The sequence below is a fragment of the Anoplolepis gracilipes genome, chromosome 1 (genome assembly GCF_047496725.1).
Source record: "Anoplolepis gracilipes chromosome 1, ASM4749672v1, whole genome shotgun sequence".
NCBI lineage: Eukaryota > Metazoa > Arthropoda > Insecta > Hymenoptera > Formicidae > Anoplolepis > Anoplolepis gracilipes.
The window spans coordinates 20191388-20212080 of record NC_132970.1 but is presented as its reverse complement, the minus strand read 5'-3'; the positions used below and the strand labels follow the sequence as shown (position 1 = coordinate 20212080).

Below are 20693 nucleotides of genomic sequence, written 5' to 3'. Positions count from 1 at the left end.
TAAGCTGCGAAGATAGAATCTGACTCGGTCACGTCTCTCAAGAGAAGAATCGAACTGTCTCTTCCGTATAAGACGAAATCGTTTTTGACGTATCTCGCGGAGATTAGCACGAGATGCGTTCGATAGACTTATTCGGGCCTTGCTTTATGTAAGAGCGTGATGAATAACGGAAACTATCATTCGATATTGATGTTAGACAATAATCTTGGAGGAATGTTCAATTCATGATTGTATTCTAAAGATATTGTAATTCCTATATATACGCGAATTTGAAATAATCCTTATGCCTGGATACAAAAAATGAAACGGTTCTTTGTATTGATTTATCTATAGAATAAATCTTACCTTCTAAGACTTTTACAATTACTACTTTTTCATCATTTTATATCAATAGATGTACACAACAGTGTGGGTTTACGTTTTCTTTTACAAATTACAAATAAACGTTACAAATAAGTCAAACTTTCACTGTCCGCATTAACTTTATGGCAAAATTCAATTAATAGGACTAAGCGCGCCCTCACTCGATGATGCGCTCTTACAATTTTAGTTTTCTGTGTTTAGTCGGTATTGAAGAGTGACGCAGAAAATTGAGGAAGAATATTACAGATATTTACCTTGTTTTTACTACATTAGCTTTTGTTGGCTATATATCGATAGTGGGTAAAAGTTTCATTTGCTTATTTTACCAACGTTTTATAGGTAATGCTACGTTTGCAGTCCGAATGTATGATGGAAAGAAACCCATAGATGGACCCAATTCAGTTAAAAATGCTTTCCCACACAACACAAAGCCCACAATGTGTCACGATTCCAAGATCCGAATCTCCAGACGGTAGAGGTTACGTGATTCGAGTGTTGCTGGAAGGTGCATTGATTCGATAGTTTATTTCGAAACTGAATCATTTCATTTCTTGAAAAGAAACAATTTGAGTGAACTAGTGATAACAATTAAATCATCTTTATCAATGACAGTTTGTGTGTAGCCATATTGCAAATATGATGTTAAACAGCTGATCATGCGTGACAGATAAATGGACGCTCAAAAATTCTCTCGCGCTTTCCTGCATTCTATATAAGAAGTAAATATATTTTAATATATTTTTGCTAAAAACACATTATTGAATAAATTTTTCTACGAATATTTCGATTTTTACTTGCTCCGTTATCAACAAAAAATCTATTGATATATACTATTAAATATTAATCTAATTATATTGATTCGATAAATCGATAAAAATGCCGATGTATTATTTAAAGTATAAAAAGTGGCAAAGCTTTCTTCGCGAACTTCCCAAGGCGAACCAGCGTGCAATATATCTATGATGTAAGCTGACTCGTATCTCACGCATCATATTTTCAGCGTCACCTCTCACCGCTCTTCCTCCGTGTGTGTATATATACACGGGTACACGTGGTTGTATGACAGGCCATAGTAGGTAGGTGAAGTCATACACCCACCTTCACAGGTGGTCCGTTTTTCATTCACGCCGTGCGGTTCACCGCGTGTTGCAAGAGAACGCGTAAGGAACTTGAGAATATCCGCTCCGTTCCAATAGCTTTTTTATACGATCATGAGGACATTGTTCGCGGTTCATCCTGTGTCGCTGGTGCTCGTATTCACGGTCATTGCCATTGGCGGCAATTACACAGATATCAATCTACCGCACCCGCACCTCAAGTATTATTTTAACTCTTTTCCCACGGTAGCAGAAAAATGCCGCAACGATGCGGCCTGTCCGTATAAGGTAAGATTCGTATTTAATTCCTTGATATACGCTTTCATCGTCTTTTCTCTTTGTATGTATGATATATACTTGAACATATTACGTAAAAAATTACAAAGAATATTTATTTATCAATTTCGAGAACGATTTTATTGTGTTTTGCAAATATGTATTACAATTCCGAATATCACTCCATATATATTTTCATTCATTAAAAAAAAAACTTTTTTAATTGTTCTTACGTAATTATATTTTATATAATTAATAAAAAAACATGTCAATTTCGCGATACACTTCAGGACAGTCTCGATACAGAAGCCTGTTGGGGCTACGAGGAAGGCTGCAAAATGGAAAATTTTTTTTCCACTCCACATTGTCCAGGCGATCATAAAGGATGGGTTGCTACAAAAAAAGCTCAATTAGACACGTATTACGCGCAAGGTGATTTTGGATACGTGCGCGACCAGAGGAAAGAAATGATGCTATTATGCGAGCCATTATTCGTGGTGAGCTCATTGAATAATAATATAAATCTGACATCATGCATGGAATATAAAAAGATAATTATATCGATATCTTGATCAAAATTTGTAATTTTTTCAGGACGATTCGTCCTTGGAATGTTCAGAACATATGAGGTTTTGCAGAGCGAGAAATGTGATGCTAAATTTGACGGATTTGTTGAATCGCAAGGAACCTATACGATATAAAATGGACGTTTTAAAAGAAGGTCAAATTGGCGGGTATTGCACGTAAGAAAATATCAGCGAACAAAACAGATCACCTGTGCGAGAGATTGGAGAAAGTATCTAACTCTCTCTTCTGCAATCAGGCTAAACGAAAGGAGATTGCAAGAAAATGCAGACCACATCAGCCCATTGCAGTCCTGGGGCCCCGAATTACGAAATTTTAGAAAACTACATCGTCGGCCAATTATTCACGGCGACTGCGATGTTATCATTGAGAAACCGACCTTCATCATGAAGATAGATGCCAGTAAGTTTGGACATATTTACAAAAAGATTCTGCCAAATAAATTTTATTCATATTCATCACTTTGTTATAGCATTGAATATGTATCATCATTTTTGTGATTTCTTCAACTTGTATGCATCATTTCACGTGAATCTCTCGCACCCATCTGTTTTCGACACAGACAATCACATAATGATATGGGAAAGTTATAGGTACATAAAACGAAGCATAGCACAAATTAGCACAAATATAAAATAAACCTCATGAATAGATACTAAACCATGTCTTGCTTTCAGTTACCAGTCGGCGTTCCAAGAGACTTTCGAAGCATTCACAAGAAATCCATTGTGGGACCTAAAAACATTTAGAGGCAAGACAGTGTGTTTCAAGAACCTGGTATTTCCCTTATTGCCACGAATGATATTTGGACTTTACTATAATACACCAATTATTTATGGCTGTGAAAAATCCGGATTATTCCAAGCTTTCAGTGATCATGTGCTACATCGACTTCAAATACCTCTTCATCAAAGGAAAGATCGAAAAATCCGCGTTACCTTGTTGAGTAGAGATACTCAATATAGGAAAATCTTAAATGAAAACGAACTGTTAAAAGCTTTGAAAGAGAATCCGGAGTATAAAGTCAAAAAGGTATTATTAAACTTCAATAGATTTAGTTTGTGTTCTATTTATCGTTTATTATACAACCGACTCGCTCTTTTACAGGTAGTGTATAACAAAAATGTGCCGTTCAAAAAACAGCTCGAAATAACTAGAAATTCTGACATCTTTATTGGCATTCATGGTGCCGGATTGACACATCTAATGTTTCTACCAAAATGGGCGGCAGTGTTCGAAATGTAAGATTGCTTTTAATACTTCTAGAAATATGATTGTGAAACACTATCATAGAATATCGTGTTATATGCATTTCAACTGTTTTCAGATATAATTGCGAAGACGCTAATTGTTACAAAGATCTTGCACGATTAAGAGGCGTGCGATATTTTACGTGGGAAGATACATCAAAATTAATCCAGCAGGATCCAGTATGTTTACATACATTTTTTTCACTGAACAAATATATATACAAAATATATAATAAAACTTAAAAATTATATTTAAAATTTTACAGGGAACACATCCCGATGGCGGAGCTCACGCTAAATTTACAAACTATAGTTTTAATGTTAAAGAATTCCTGAGAATCGTTTCGCTTGCAAGAAATCACGTAAAACACCATAACGCGTTTAATAAGTTTATAGATAATTTTCACAGTGAAATACAAAATGACACTAAAACAACGAATAACAAGGAATCTGTAACATCACAGCCTTCTAACGCAAAAGAATCGATTCAATTTCAACAAAAATCGAATATATTATCCAAAGATGAATTGTGAACAAAATTTAGGTACTTTAAAAAATTTAGATATGTTAATAATGTTTTATTAACAGGTTGCACAGTGTGATCTGAAATGCAGTATAAACTATTTGTTATTAAACAAATTCTTTTATATTTTTATATTAATGTACATTTTAATAAATAAATACATGATGTAATTCTTTCGATATGTCTGAGTTGCGTTGGCATTTGGCAGTATTTCTTCTTAATTACTAATTCTTAATTATAAAGTTTATATAATATTTACATATTTAATTGTATATCTATTTGGCTATACAAGAAATAATATAATTTATAATAAAAAATAGTTTTCTATTTAAGTATAAATTGTGCAATCATCTTTAGCGATATGAAAGTAAAGAAGACACTTGAAAGAATAATACTTTCAGCATAATTGTAAAAAATTCGATTTTAATTGGAAATTTATGAAAATTGGCTTATTACAATTTTTGCATACATTTCATAATTTAACTGGTATTTTTAATCTATAAAGTATCAATGTAGAAAATATACCTATAGCCATATATGTAATTACTATTAATACAGCTATCAATTGTTTTGTATATAATGTATACATTAACATATTGACAAGACCAGTCAAAATATTACTAAGAAGGAAGAAAAATAGACCATTGTAATTCACAGCATCACAAATTTCCAAAGATCTCTTAACTACACATTCTTTATTTTCTTTCCTATCACTCTCAATATTTTTCTTTAAATTTAATCGCAAATTTTTATTTAATTTCTTTGTTTTACTTTCATTGCACGATTCACTTGCTGCATAATTAGTTATATCTAGCACAACCTCTATAAATAATAACAGAGTAAGCAATGTAGTTGTCAAAGTCAATATCCACATACAATATCCAGCATTGGCTAGTCTTCTTGAAACCTTTGAGTATGAATCACATAATAATGTGACGATACAAGCTTGTGCAGATATCAAAGATAACTTAATACATAACAACATGGACTCATTGTAGCTTGCTTCAAATTCAAGACCATATAGTTTTACAGAAACATTCATGTTCAATATTGTATGTGAATTTTGATATGTAGAATGGATTAATCTTCCAACGGCTACACCAATGAAATACAGACCAACGTAACCAGGTATAGAAACTAAGCCCTCTCGATTGGCAGAGAAAAAATCATCTCTTGGGCCGTCTCTTAAAACCCATGTCTTTAAACCTTTTGTGCTCATAATATATTCATGCATACCCAATATCCAAGCACCTGAGAACAGCGAATACTTCGAGCTAATCGTACTGGTAATCATACTAGTGAATAACTTGACAACGGCTAAAGTTATAAAAAAGTTCCAATGAATGCCATATTCAGTGACATGCTTCTGATATCCCGTATACTCAACTGCTACAAAACGTCCAAATCCCAAAACCAGTAGAGGTACACAGCTTCGGAAACAATTTTTTATATTTTTCGTCAGAGTCTCCTGAAATCCTGCTTGACGATAAATGGAAAAGTCTCGAGCTTCCGGTGCAACTAAAGCATTGGCTAATATAAACAGCCCGACACCCGTATCCATTAAACTATATCCAAACACTTCTGTTTTCGCAAACTTTCGTGGAAATATTGGAAAGTCGACGGCTAATATACAAATCGCAGTTATAATATTAGTTAACGCGCGAAAGTTCGTTATGAAGGGCCTTTTACCGGTAACCGGTCGCATATCCAAGTTAGAAAAATTCGCGCCCTTACTTCCTAATAGAATTATATTCAATGCAGAGATGGATATCATTACGATACATACGCTACCGATGTGTTCTGACAGCACGGTACAGCACAAGATAGTCGGGATAACAATCAGTGCGAATTCTATGACGACTCTCACATTCCTGTGGGTGTATTTCCTAAGGACTCCCAGAGTCGTTGCTGTCAACAAGACGCCGCAAAGGTTCGGTAAAAGCGTGAAAATTACCTCTTGCGGCGTCGTACCTCCGTGATTAGAAACGAAGGCTTCTTGCTCGAGCCGATATTGCTCCTTGCTCGACGCCATCCTTATATTCTTATCGAAACATTGAATATTGAATTTCTTCGGCGTTCTCTACGAGCGTTCCAATCCAATAATTTTATGATATAAGAATTGATATAAAAAGGCGTACTTGACGAAGGCGACAAACTTACAGTTGCGGACGATCTTCCCGTTAATTCATAATTGCTCGAGTGTTTCGCGATCAACTTTTGCTAAATGTTAATGCTAATACATATGTAAAATGTAAATGTGTACAGTAAATATATACGCATAACGCGTAGAGCGTTACACTACAACAGCGCCATCGTATCTGCTGTCGAGAATTGGAATTATTTAGCCGCACCGCTGTCGATAAAATTAACAATGTATATATGTATATTCGTGCTAATAATACTCAATACTCGTCAAATAAAAATACAAACGTGTAATATTCAGTGCGCAAAAAAGGATCGTATGTAACGAAGAAGTAAAAAATAATAATTGATGGAAGGAAAATCTAAAAGATCATTCCCTCTTGAAGAAAATTGTATGATAAGCTGTGTGAAATGAAAAAGATTAAAGTGCATACCAATCAAATGCCAAATACTATGGAAAATGTATCAACATCTGACCATAATTTTGTAAAACATTCCTCAGAGAGAGATAAGGAACATGTTTCGCTTGTTGAAAAAATGATGCCGACAAATATTGCAGCTTACGTAGGACAAAAACAAATTATTGGGCCAGGTACTGTCTTGAGCTATTTACTGGAAAAGGGAGAGATTCCCAGTATGATATTTTGGGGTCCACCTGGATGTGGAAAGGTAATTTTATTCTTTATTATTTTTTATATTTTTTAATTTTATTCTTTATTTTTGTATTTTATGTTTTAGACATCCTTAACTAATATAATAGCATGTTTAAGCAAAGAAACAGCAGGTGATAATGTACATATTATAAATTTATCTGCAATCAGTTCTGGTGTAAAAAATATAAGAGATGCTGTTACCACAGCAAAGAACAAATCCAAATTTGGATGCAAAACTATTGTCTTTATGGATGAAATTCATCGTTTCAACAAGCTTCAACAAGATATATTTTTGCCACATGTAGAAGCAGGAACGTTTACTTTAATTGGGTGTACAACTGAAAATCCATCTTACAGTTTGAATCCAGCTTTACTAAGCCGCTGTCGTGTGTTTGTACTAAATAAATTAACTGAACGCAATATAACAGAGATCCTTCATAAAGCGATAGAAAGCATGAATGGAAGAATAGTCAGTGTACCAGAAAAAAATGAAATAAACAGAGAACAGTTGTATTCCCATTCAAATTTTAACTTTCGTATTAATAATGATGCAATACAGTGGTTAGTGGAAGCATGCGATGGTGATGCACGTGTAGTTCTGAATACTTTAGAATTAGCAGTGCTTGCAAAGAGAACACATAGATTAAAAACATCATGTAATAACGATATTATTCTAAAAGATATTAAGGAAAATTTAATAAAAGCACATATGCTTTTTGAAAAAGAAACCAATCAGAGTCATCACATGTATTCTGCTCTTCATAAATCGATAAGAGCTGGTAAAGCGAATGCTTCCTTGTATTGGATGGCTAGAATTATGGCAGTTAAGGAAGATCCAGTAAATATTGCAAGACGGCTAGTTAGGATAGCTAGTGAGGACATTGGTCTAGCTGATCCAGATGCTTTAGGTAAAAAAAGAGATTATTTTCACATAGCGTGTCCATAAATAAATTATTCTTAAAATTTAGGTGTAGCTATTGATACAATGTATGGATGTCAAATGATTGGTATGCCAGAGTGTGATGTACTTTTGGGACAGTGTACAGTTTATTTAGCAAAAGCACCAAAGTCTCGATCGATATATAATGCGTTAAAAGCAGCTGAAAAAATGATTTTGGAACACAAAGGTCCTCAACCTGCTGTGCCATTACACATAAGACGTAAGATTCTATCTCATTCCTAATATAATATTACCTAGTTTTAATTTTACAATAAACTTACCCTCTTTTACAGGTTGTTTACCTACAGAGTTACAACACATCAGTCTCTTTCAAGAAAAAGAGCATGTAAATATTTAAAAATAATACTATGCGGATTCGTATATTATATTTATATTCACACAACTTTGATTACAATCTTTTCAAGATAGAATTGTTATAAATTTTTATTTTAAATTAAAACTAATCAATTGATTAACCTCTTTCTCATCGAGATTAACTATTTGTCACAAGAATGAGTTATTTAATAACTATTAAATTATACGCACTTAAATATCAGCATTGTGCGAATTGTAGAGTTCATCTATGCATTTGATTTTAGCGCGCTTTTTCGCACACGTAAATCGACCAATTACGTCAGGCACTACGTAACGCGTCAGCTATTGGCTGATACACAGTTGACGCTGTTTAGCGTGGGACAGAACATACTGATCTTGTCATTGTAACATCTTTCCCACTTACATCATATCTTTAAAGACGGCTCGACGCACGGCGGACGCTCGGAATCGTGACAGCTTATTTCGCGCACGTGTCGCGCGTTAAATTATAGTGTCCGCCCTACATGCAGCGTCGCTCGTTCTATCCATAACGCTATGAAAATCTGGACGTCTGAGCATACCTTCGAGTAAGTATGGAGTGTGTTCTTTAAACACGGATACTCGCTTAAATACTTTGTCGGCATACATTATTCATGTTAAATTCATCCAAATACAATAACTTAGTTATATGCCTAACCTCATTATCGTTTTACCTGTTACATTCCATGAATTGGGCAACTTATCGTTGTTAGGGAGGGGGAAGACATGAATGTAGGTTATATCTCTGACATTTGAAATTCTAAAACGTCTATATCTATTTCTAAAGTATTTTTATCTTTTTTTCAATTTACTTTTTGGAATTACGGAACATTATATTCTATTTCAGAAACATTAAAGAAAATTAAAATATTAGGTTAATCTGTGTTTCGTAAATGAAATTAACGTTATCTTTCAGAGAAAAATAAGTTTGTCAAATAATATTTGAGAATTATATTGAGATAATCTTTCGGAATGTTAATAATTTTAATAAATTTTTTTGCTTTCCCGCAGTCATCCATGGGAAACTGTAGCACAAGCTGCATGGAGGAAATATCCGAATCCTATGGTGCCCTCGGTAATTGGGGCGGACGTCATCGACAGAAAAGTAGTCGATGGGGTTCTTCACACCCACAGGCTCGTTGTCTCTACACAATGGGGGTTTCCTAAATGGACGCAAGCGGTAAGTCTTTCAACGTTTGCCACGTGCCATATATTACATTACCGCGAGTTCGATAACGTATCTAACCTAACATAACCGTAACCTATTCTCGAATGGTAATCAGTGTGATTGTCAGAATTAATATAATTGTATAGTTTCTAAATTGTATGTAAATGATATTAATATAAACTAAACAATTAATCTTCTTATATAAAATTTTTGTATTTAATATAAATTTTACTAATTTAAAATACGAATACTATTTCAATACTATTTGTAAATGTACGTGAAATCAATACAATTATATCGACTCCGAACACACTGACGTAAATACACGAGCTCGTTACGTGCTTATTACGTATAACTCTGTCACATGCCATTTATGAAATGCATTTCGCGAATGTATTGATATATTGCTGTACACGTGACCTTTTTAATCTCGTATATGTATACCTCTTTTACGAATGATGAATTCGTTTCATGTATTCAGAATATACATATACACAGACGTATGAATGAAAAATTTGTGAAAAATGTTATAATATTATTTTGCAATAATACAATTAACGAAAGGAACATATTTTCGATGTGGACAAATTTTTCGTTTAAATATTAGTCAACTATTTTTACTTTAAAAAATAAATTAGTATCTCACTAAGAGTAAAATACACTTTACATTATAATAGGAAGTTCGAAACAAAAGGATTTTTCCGCTTTTGTTTTATATGTTGAAAGTATGGAGATATTACAAAACTCAATACGAAGAAACGTCATCACGCGTGATTCATTCTGTAATCACTCAAGTCTAATCATACATTGACTTCATTGGTTCATTGTTAATGAGAAGAGATTATTTTACATGATTATACGAGAGCATTGATCTTTCTGTGATAAAGAATATGCATCGAGGCAGTAATAAAACAGCGTTGCCAAAATGTTTCATCGCGTACTCGAGTACGTAGCACGTGGATGCCGACTTGCTACAAGGTCGTCAGAGTAGAGCGCGATGGTCAAAGTGCGTGATGGTAACCTTGCGAGAACTTATCTACAGCTCGGTTCATCGATTTTTACGGCGCACTCTCGTGGAACGTGAATAAAACCACTTCATTCACGTAAAAATTTATCAAAACAACCTTTCAGAGACCTTTGTAACTTTGTCTTACCTGCCAGTGCACCACGGTTGAATAAGTTACCGACTCGCGCTCATTACGTGGAAACCTTTTACATTTTAATCTTCCAACTTTTCTTGTCACGCAAGGTCACATAACTATACTACCGCTATACACTTGGCGGAAGAAGATAATATAAGCTTAGAGAGATGTAACTTGGACAACTATAAACATTTTTTTATTATTGTTTATCTCTTGATCTTTTGTACAAATGCAGCATGTTCACTTCAAAAAAATATATCAGAACAAAAATTGGTATAATATGGTCATATGTAAATATACATTTATGTACATAATTAGATATGAAAAGATAGCATATGTAATTTTATATATGATTATATATAATAATATCCGAAATTTAGTGCAATATGATCTTACAGGATATCTTTATACAATATAATCATATTTAGCTAGATCTGATTTTAAAATGAAAATAGATCTAACAGAATATGATTATATTATATAAAAATAAAATCATATGGCAAATTTCGGATATTATTATATACGATTAGATCTTATCGTACCAAATTTCAGATTTAATTATATGTAGACAAATTATATTACATATGATTACATCGCGCCAAATTTAGGATTTAATTATATATGACCATATACGTATAATTACACAAGTTTATTTTTTCTCAAGTATAGATAATATATTAATTGTAATCACTTTTAATCATTTGAATAGCTCTTGCATAGAAAATCTTTTATATAGAAAAATTAAATTTTAATCTTTTTTATCATATCTCTTTAATTTAAATAATTTTATTAAATATATGAAACGCGATAATGTCATGTGATATTTATATCTTGTTAATGGTTCATATTTTAAAGTGTATTGACTTCTAATATCAATCGAATTAGACGTATAATATATAAATCGTATGATATATCAGTCTCAGAAATTTCTTGATAACATCAGTGAGAAAGCGAACTTTGAACGCAACTGCAAACGTTGCGATATGATTAACAGATTGTAATGACGTAACTAGCATACATATGTAGATTAACGTTTGACTTCCCAGTGAACTCTTGCGTGAACGAGAGCTATTCGTGACATGCATGCAATCGTCTTTTAGATCGAAATATAAAATGTTCAATAATTTTTCACAAATATTTTACAAGTTATTTTAAAAGTTTATAATTAATAGAACGTTAAAAGTTTATAGTTAATGGAATGTCGTAGAACATGTAATTTGATTTTACTTTTTTTATTTCGTTACAGCTCGTACGAAATGTAGTCTATACATGAATTTTTTTATATAGAAAATTACGTAATTTTTTTGTGAAAAATGCAAAAAAAGTATAGTTCACTAATTAAATTCCGCCACTTTATTCTTTCCGGCGACGATCTAATGATTTAGGCGTTTTATTTTTCCTTTAATCAATAGATTCTGCATTTGCTGACACAAAATGACAACCATATATTGACATTACGTAACAATTTCTCATGGAGAAGACAACATTATTATTTGTAAATCTTTTGTATCTATTATTTATCGAACGCTTTTGCACCTTGGTGCGTAACTTGCATTTTTATCGACGTAACTTTTTCACGATTATTCGCACAATAAAATTGATGTTACATTGATATCTTTGGCGGGCGAGAAGAAATCAATCCGTGAAGCGGCGTAACAGAATCATCCGACCTCTTTCTGAGGTAGCCCGTAGCGGGTCGACAAAAAGCCCGCGCCGCTCATCCCAGCTTAGCAATCTCCGCCAGCGTACCACGGAGATCCGGAAATTCGAAACTTTCGACAAACGCGCGCAAAAAAAGGTGCCAGGGACTCGGGGAATTGCAAAACAACATCCGTGCCCGGCATCAACTTTCATAATGAGCGCGTTCAATGTTACGCCGTTTGGCAATCGTCCAGCCAGACGCGCCCGCTTTCTGGAATATCCAGGCAACCTCCCCATCCTTCGCTATACCCTGGTGCCTTTACCGGCATATTCTGGAGATTCTGGGGCGTCGAATCCCTCTCTCGCGGATCGCTTACTCTCGTCGGATTTTCTATAAGCTCGGCCATTTCGCTGGGCCGTTTCGTTGTGCACCATTCGCTCGAATGGCTTGACTCACGATATCATATACAGACTCAAATAACGACGGTACATAAAGTTATCGTTCGGACGGTTGACGATAAGAAAGAGCTTGCAAGAAATTTACGATATTTTACACGAGGACTTAAAGTTCTTTTATTCAAATTCTTGAGACAATAGACATGATTGACAATATAAATAATTTCATCTTACATAGTCTTTTCATTTTTATTGTTACTTTTAATGATTGCTGCAAATAATACATGTGTGTATTAAATAATGAAAAGAAATAATAAATGTGGGGAAAAAAGATTATACTGTTTTTTAATCATATAAAACATTTTCTATTGCATAATTTGCTCCTTTTGTTAAAAATCAAGAAATTAAAAAAAAAAAAAAAAAAAAGGTTTTTACGACTGTTGATAGGATGTTATAATAATTTATTTCTGTCAATAAATAATTTCTATAAAAACGTGGAACGTTTTAAGCACTGACATGTCTCCTCAGCCACAATAAACATAATCTAATTACGTTTGATCACTATCGTTTAACTTATAATTAGTTACATAGTTACATAAAAATTGTTGAATGAAATACTTTGATTTTGCATATCCAATGCACTCTCATCTCCATTTTGTAATCGTACGATTTATTCACTATGTTTGTAAAATATGTTATCAATCTATTGTTCCGGTTACATTTTTGTCTATGGTCAATGAATAAAATCAATGCCTTACATCAAGCCTCTGACTATAAAAAACTGACTCTATAAAACACAACAGAAATGAACGAGAGTCAATTAAAACACTAGCAAAAATAATTCATCTTTTTTTTTTATTTTTAATTGATTTATTATTATATTGTGTGCTTTTAATTGATGGTGTCTTCCTCCTATTTTCATCTCTATGCAATTTTTCAATTTGGCTATTCCACTAAAGTTACACCACCAGTAACATGCTTTATATTTATCATCATATAATAACTAATACAATGTAGCAATGTTTTTGGAAAATTGTGCTTATATAACAACGGAAAGGTGTGTGCATCAACTAAGAGATAATTAAGAACTTTGTTTATTTGCAATTTGCTCTAATATTGGAAAGTACATTTAATCTAACGATTCGATGTCTTCCATGATGTTTAAACTATTTTTTTGTTGCTTGATAAAAATGGTTGCCGAAATCAATCTTTTATAATAATTAGATTCATGATCTAATATTTTTATGTTTTCTCACGCTCAATCTATATTATGAATTTTATCCATAATGTATTATCTATGTTATTACCTGCATGCTGTGTATTATCATTCGCTTCGAGAAATGTTGTTATAAATTAGATCTATGCTCTTTAATTTATGTTTTCAATTGTCTCTTAGTCTGCTCCAAGTAAGAGGCATCGCAGTCTTTACAACTAATTTTATAAATTATATTGTTGTTTTCTAATTGTGTAATATCTTTATTACCTTAATGAACCTACTGAGACGATTAAAATACTTAAACTGGCAGCAAATTCAGTGTTTCTAAATGAACTATAACGTATTCAAATAAGCTCTTTACGTATGATATAAACTCTTCATTGTTTTCCTTATTATCTTTATTGTTTTCCCTATTATATTTTCATTATCGACCTTATTGCTGTTCAATTTATTAATAAGTTTTTTTATTCTATTGTGTACACATTTGAATATAAAGGGTAGAATAAAACCATTGTCCACGTTTATGCAAACTGCTGTTTTTTTTATGATATTTTAGATGTGATAATAGTATCGGTTGATCAAACTATAGGTGGTACCTATTTTGTAATAAATAGGATCATTGGAATAGTATATCTTTCCAAAGTAAATGCTTTTTTTTTAGAACCAATTACAATTTAATTAATTTTTTTTTACACAAATTTAATCTATTAAAATATTTAATGAATATATATATATATATATATATATATATATATATATAAAAGAGGAAAAATGTGTAGAATACCAAAAATTTCATTAGGGAGAGAAGAGTTAAAAATTTTTTAATGTACAAATATACAGTGTCGAGCAGGTGTGCGATCATATGTGGTAGTCGTATTTCTCGAGCACTCTACGTAACTGTTACCGCAGAAAGCGAGAGAGAGAGAGAAAGAGAGAAACAGAAAGGCGGAGAGAGAGAGAGAGCTAAAAGTTGCAGTATTTAGATACTGCCGAAATTACTTAACGAATGGAAAAGTGCGCAGGACCGTTTGGGTCGCAACGCTTTCGCCGGCACCGTTTTCAATGCTGCATCCACCGGCGCGCTATTCCGGGTAATTAGCGGATGCACTCGACAACGAAACACGTTCCGTGAAAAAAAGTTCGCTTACGCCTGTTCCCTCAAAACGCTCGAATTGGCAGCCGAGCGTCGCATAAGCAGGCCGGTTTATTCGGGCGACTAATTAGAATATGCATAATTAATTGCAAGAGGAATTATAATTAAAGTGTACTTAGCATGCCTGCCCAATTAGCGTCTTTCTAATTACCTAATTACTCATGCTAATTTGTTATTTATATCGCGCAGCCGCGCAAACTTATGCGAAAAGCGCCGCTCTATTTCTTCTCGGCTGGGGAATAGGCGGCTCTAAACTAGGCCGGAACATTTACGCTTTCAAATTATTTATTGTCGGCGATTAGTTCTAATAATTACTCGATGCAAGTGGTTACCGCTGCGTTTCAATATTCAATCAGTGCGTTGTAAAATTGTGCGTCAAAATTCACGATGTAAAGTTGATTGATCGATCACCATGTATCGTGTTTATCGCTAGAATGGCTTTTTGTTTTATTTGACGTTTTATGGTCAATCCTTTTCTGATCATAGTATCTTTTTAACGAAAAAAAGTACCAGTTTTGCTACGATTGATAATTTTTTATAGTTATGCAATTTTCAAAGCTCGTCAACTTAGGCGTATTTTACACGACGATTGAATAAATGATATCATTAATTTCAGGCTTTCGTGTATGCTTCTCGTATAATCGTGAAAGCAGGATAATGCAACCGTCACTATAGGTGTTTAACAAAATTGATTACCGTCCGCGTTCTGACGCAGAACCAATTAATAGTCGCTTATCGCTTTCTATAGAGAACCCAGCGCTATTCATGTAAATATCGCTTGTTTGTTTAATTTGCCTCGTGTACATATAAACATACTGATATGAGTATATAGTGTATTTCCATGCATAAAGGTCTCCGTTATTTTACCTTGCCGATATTGAACGTGAACGCTATTGCATATAATTTCTATAAATCTTATTAATGCTGTTTGTAATGGATCAATAATAGAAGATCAGTGGAATACCTAAATGCGGGGTTAATTATTCTAATGAAGAATGTTTGCTCTTGATAGATACCGGGCTGTATAGAATAACGCGTTATAGAATCAAAAGCAACTCTATACAAGGATATGTTTGTCACATGTTAATTCTAAATGAAATCTATTCTCTTGTATATTACGCTCTGATAAATAAAATTCACGAATTACTCTAATTTCTCATTGCACTTCTTTTTTTGCTCTACTGAGCACGCTATGAAAAGTCGTGAAATCGAGTCGAAGTAGCTCTCGAAGACTGAAACATACCATTGAAGTTTAGAAGGCTTTATCGTCGAATTCAATGCGGAAAGTTTGAAACCGGAAGTGCTTGTCTATAGCACTTCCGAGATTTTTATCGGTGGCTGAATCGATTTTTAGCAGTTTGCCAGCCAGTTCTCGCCGAAACTAAATTTAAATAGTGCGGACTTCTTTTTACGCGAGTAAGACTTTTACGTTGATGCCAGAGCTTATTATACGAGTGCACGTTTTCTCTTTTTTTTTACAGTTAATTGGCTACGCGAACTTGTGTTACGCCAGCGAGCGCAGCGAGGTCGATCCTGTGAATAGAGAAATGATCCTTAGGACGCATAATGTAAGTATTTTTTATTTTTTCTTTGTTAAAAAATGGATAGAAAAAAAATTGTTGCATTGTCTTACGATTCTGCAATAAGTAATTTACAATGAATTCTGTATAATAGAATGTAGTCGCAATAGGGGGTATTATCCAAAATAAACATCGATATGTTATAATTTTAGTTTATTTGCCATTAATAAAAAGGACTTCTTTGTGCATATAACATAAAAGTAAACGTATTGGACGTTTTGATGTTTTAAGAAAACAAGTACATTACAAAGAGGAGAAATTTTCCTTGCATAAGCTACTGACATTTTTTGCGAAGAGCACATGTAGTGGTAAAATATAAAAAATATAAATAATATTTTTAATTGTAATTTAATATTTTCAATTGTATTTCTATACAAAATTCTGTCAAATTACTTTGAAGTATATCTCTTTGCATTACATGAACATTACTCATTTAGAATCGTATAAATATATTATTTACGCGTTTTTCGTTGATTTTCGATGTATACGTTTCTTGTTTTCTCTTTGTTTAATTGTATTTGTAATCGTGTGTTTGATATGATTGCAATTGGTTCAATTGCAATACTAAATTAAATACTCGCACAGTAACATTAGTGTATGTTGAAATTAATTTGGGCAACATTCATATCTCTATTTCTCTTTTTTTACTATTTTTACAATCTAATCTTATTGTTAGACAGTGATATTAATGTGCGTGCGAAAAATATTAGAAATTTAAGGGCAGTGATGATTATCGCTATTAAAATCTTAGCATTATATTTCTATTTGACCATTTCAATTTTTGGCTTCGAAACTAGCACATAAATGATAAAATTGGCAATTTCGCGGCCACAAATGCGTGCCCGCAGAAATAATATTCGTCTCGGCTGCTGGTTATCAACAGAAGCGTTGTGTTGAACCGTGCATCATCTACGGTTTCTCGTTTTTGTGATAACGAGGCGAATATTTTTGGGCAATTTCTCGACCATGACGAGATTGCAAATGCGTTGTTCATATTGCAAAATAAGATAATAGAGTATCAGCCGGAAAGAAGGAATACCAAACGAGGTTGGTCCATTAGCGAGTAATAAAAGCATTCTTCTCGCAATGCTGTTTCTCTTTACGCGTTTACTTTCGCTGTTGAAATCATCCAAATGTTATGGCTAAATGAACTTTATTTTGTAATGGTTTAAAATTATTGTACCGATTTATTATTTTTAATTGAATCATTGATGCCTGAATTTATGATTTTCTCTCATATTTTTTATATATGTTACACAATGGCGTGGGTTAAAAATTGTAGAAAAATATCTTTAGAATAACTTTTGTAGTTTGATTATAAAGCTTTGCATGTCTCTGCAGTTGGACATTATATTATTAAATTAAAATTTGGATATATATATATATATATATATATATATATATATATATATATATAGATATTAATACAATATGAACTTTAATACTATAAATGAGTTACTAAACAATTTTTCTTATTATACCATCTTTGCATTTCATGTACTTGGTAAAGGGGAATCGATATTCCCATTTTGTTTTATAACGCGCAAGTTTATCAAATTGCACGAAAATTTTTTTATGCCATATTAATGTTCTAAGACACTTGGAAACTTTCAATATTTTTTCAATAGAGGGATCTCTCATAAAAACAAAAAAAATGACAATTTCCGCATAGTTTCCCTAGTGTTGCATGTGCAACACGTTTCGGATAGAGGTGCGTCGGCGTAAAATCGCTGGATTTTTTCCGAGCCGTTATCAGAAAACGATTTTCTAGTTCCGATTTACATAACATCCGTTCTAAGGAATATATATATATGCATAGTAAAGACCCTTCGGAGAAGTATCTAGCTGCAAGCTCGAAGGGATCGACGCGTCTGAGATCGGTGAGTGAACGTGTTGGAGAGGGAGCGAGAGAGCTGAAATGCACGCCACTACCGCATCCAGAAGGTTGGATATGATAGGTTATTGATGCGCGCATTACCGGAGGTTGCATAGCTGGGTGAGCTCCTTGGCGGGGTGTATCAGCTGGGGTGTCAGGGAAAGAGCGGTGGGATGCGATGCGGTAACCGAAGAGAGTAAAAAGGAAAGGAGGGAGGGAGAGGGGTGGCCGTGGTATTGGTCGTGGCTTTCCCGTTCACGTCGAAGATCATCCCCCGCTTCGTCGACGGAAAAGAGACCAAGAGAAACGCAGGGGCGGTAGATGCATTACTGGTATGATGAACGATCCGCAGGTGGCTTAAAGCAAAAGGAGGAGAAGGAGTCTCTCTTTCTCCATCTCTCTGCCAAGAGCTAGCTGTTACGTCGACCTTTTATATCCATTGAGATTCCATATGTATCTGGGCGCGAGTACATTATGTACGATCGCACTCGCACGCTCTGGTTTCCGGCTAATTCGTACGAGAGAGTGCTTTCACAAGCGGGTAAATCGGCGTACGCTGAGCGATGATGTACTCGCGGATAGCTGAGGTATGACTGAATGAAATGATAGAGCGAGAGTAAATCGCTTTGCAAAGGTCGCTGTGGCAAATTCCATTAGTTATACATCTATACACGATACTTTAGCGACAATTTGTTGCTCAAAATGTTTATCAATGATTAATGATAGAAATACGAAAATTCTAAATTTATTTTCAAACGAATAAAGGGAGAAATATTAGTGGATCGCGATCGGTTAAAGTGGCTAATAGATTTCCCATTTCTGATATTTATGTAGTAAAATTCAACAGCGAACTGCGTTATTTCTTTACCAAATACAATATGAGACGTAAAGATGATACATTAAATCGCATAAAAATGGCGAACGGCGCATCGCTATTGGATGCCACATGTAAACCGATACGACAGGCAAAGACAAATCGTAGAATGTCTACAGTATTAATGCGGAAAGCTGTATACAACGCAGGATGCAGTCGCGCATAATCAATCCGCTTTGAATCTGAGGATAGATACCGTATCGCCGCCGCAATAAATTTGTCTTTATCTTCTCATTGATCGTTTTACGAATATAATTTTGTCACTTATTCACACTGATGTGCATATAATTTACACGGTCATACAGGCCATTTGGATGGCGAAATACGATATCGCGTGCGCCATACGTTACGTCGTATAAAATACCAACAACTGCGAAACTAGAAATGATTTAGAACTTGGTGCACATGTTGCGTCACCGGAGATCGCTGCGTGTACTTGATGCCTCGAATGAGACAGTCTTTCACTGTATTTCGACTTCATCTTTCGCTCGCGGGAGAGTCATCTTTCTTGTTCGTGCCATCCTCCTTCCCGTCGGGAAGTCTCTCCGCAATTAAGATTGTGGCCAAATTCCTCGGTGTGCGCTATTCACCTGCCAGCATGTCTCACGGATTCTCATATTAATGTGACGTGGCATGCTTTGAGAAATAAAATTTATGATTAAAATAAAACCTAGAAATTAGAAATTTTTCTGAAGAAATGTCAATTGCATAAAAGAGGTATGTACTCGTAATAATTAAAATATGTCGGGCAATATTCATTACCTTTTATTGCAACTAGATTAAAAATAAATTAAATTTATTGTAATATAATTCCTAATATGAGAGAATTGATCAATAATTATATATTAATTAAATGTTTTATTTATAGAAAAAGTAATATATTTAATTATGTACACGTTTGTTGCTAAATTTTTTATCGCTCTAATACTTTCTTTATATAATTCTTCAAAATTAATAAAATTTCTATAATTTTTAATTAAAATTCTTTAATAAATATTTTCATAATTTTCATTGATGTTGCTTTTTATAAGCATCATAAATAGCAGGAGATAATTTATTCGTGCGATTAAATTATTACTCATACCTTACCTTTTACATCTCTTTAAAGTATATACTATCATACATCTAAAACCATCCCATCGATCGTTGATTGTCGTAATCGCAAATAAGGATGTGTTTATTGCGTTGCGGATGAATTCGGACTGTAACTGAACAATCCTCCCATGGGTTTACATGTTTGCTAATGTGCCTGCAGGCGTGTGATATCTACCTACCTACCTACCTACCTACCTACCTACCTACCTACCTACCTACCTACCTACCTACAGACATATGTACGCACGTTCTATACGTTTCCAAACGCGAATGTAATTCGCTCGAGCGAGAAAATCGGGACGGACGCGAGGTAGAAACGTAATCTCGGTAGATTTCAAATGTACGACTAATCGAATTTACGGGAGATAT

The 20693-nt window shown here is 33.8% G+C and overlaps 4 protein-coding genes across 4 annotated transcripts in view; 3 read left to right on the top strand and 1 right to left on the bottom strand.

Moving 5' to 3' along the window:
• Positions 1-778: 778 nt before the first annotated feature.
• On the top strand, positions 779-4104 carry Eogt (EGF-domain O-GlcNAc transferase). The gene is made up of 10 exons (XM_072893104.1): positions 779-1082; positions 1364-1748; positions 2027-2233; positions 2331-2479; positions 2560-2723; positions 2794-2914; positions 2999-3353; positions 3429-3562; positions 3649-3751; positions 3838-4104. The coding sequence occupies exons 2-10, from the start codon at positions 1575-1577 to the stop codon at positions 4102-4104; spliced, it is 1674 nt and encodes a 557-aa protein (XP_072749205.1). The 5' UTR covers positions 779-1082; positions 1364-1574.
• Positions 3398-6403, bottom strand: LOC140666193 (uncharacterized). The gene is made up of 2 exons (XM_072893115.1): positions 6255-6403; positions 3398-6174 (listed from the first exon to the last, which is right to left on the bottom strand). Exon 2 carries the CDS (start codon positions 6124-6126, stop codon positions 4567-4569), a length of 1560 nt encoding a protein of 519 aa, XP_072749216.1. The 5' UTR covers positions 6127-6174; positions 6255-6403; the 3' UTR covers positions 3398-4566.
• Positions 6404-6480: 77 nt separating this feature from the next.
• LOC140666208 (ATPase WRNIP1) lies at positions 6481-8563 on the top strand. The gene is made up of 5 exons (XM_072893138.1): positions 6481-6905; positions 6975-7797; positions 7858-8049; positions 8123-8175; positions 8429-8563. The coding sequence occupies exons 1-5, from the start codon at positions 6648-6650 to the stop codon at positions 8447-8449; spliced, it is 1347 nt and encodes a 448-aa protein (XP_072749239.1). The 5' UTR covers positions 6481-6647; the 3' UTR covers positions 8450-8563.
• Positions 8541-20693, top strand: part of Slmo (PRELI domain containing slowmo) — a 27192-nt gene continuing 15039 nt past the window's right edge. The window contains exons 1-3 of the mRNA XM_072893150.1: positions 8541-8731; positions 9195-9363; positions 16381-16467. Coding sequence (XP_072749251.1) covers positions 8700-8731; positions 9195-9363; positions 16381-16467 — 288 coding nt within the window. The 5' untranslated portion in view covers positions 8541-8699. The remainder of the gene's footprint in view (positions 8732-9194; positions 9364-16380; positions 16468-20693) is intronic.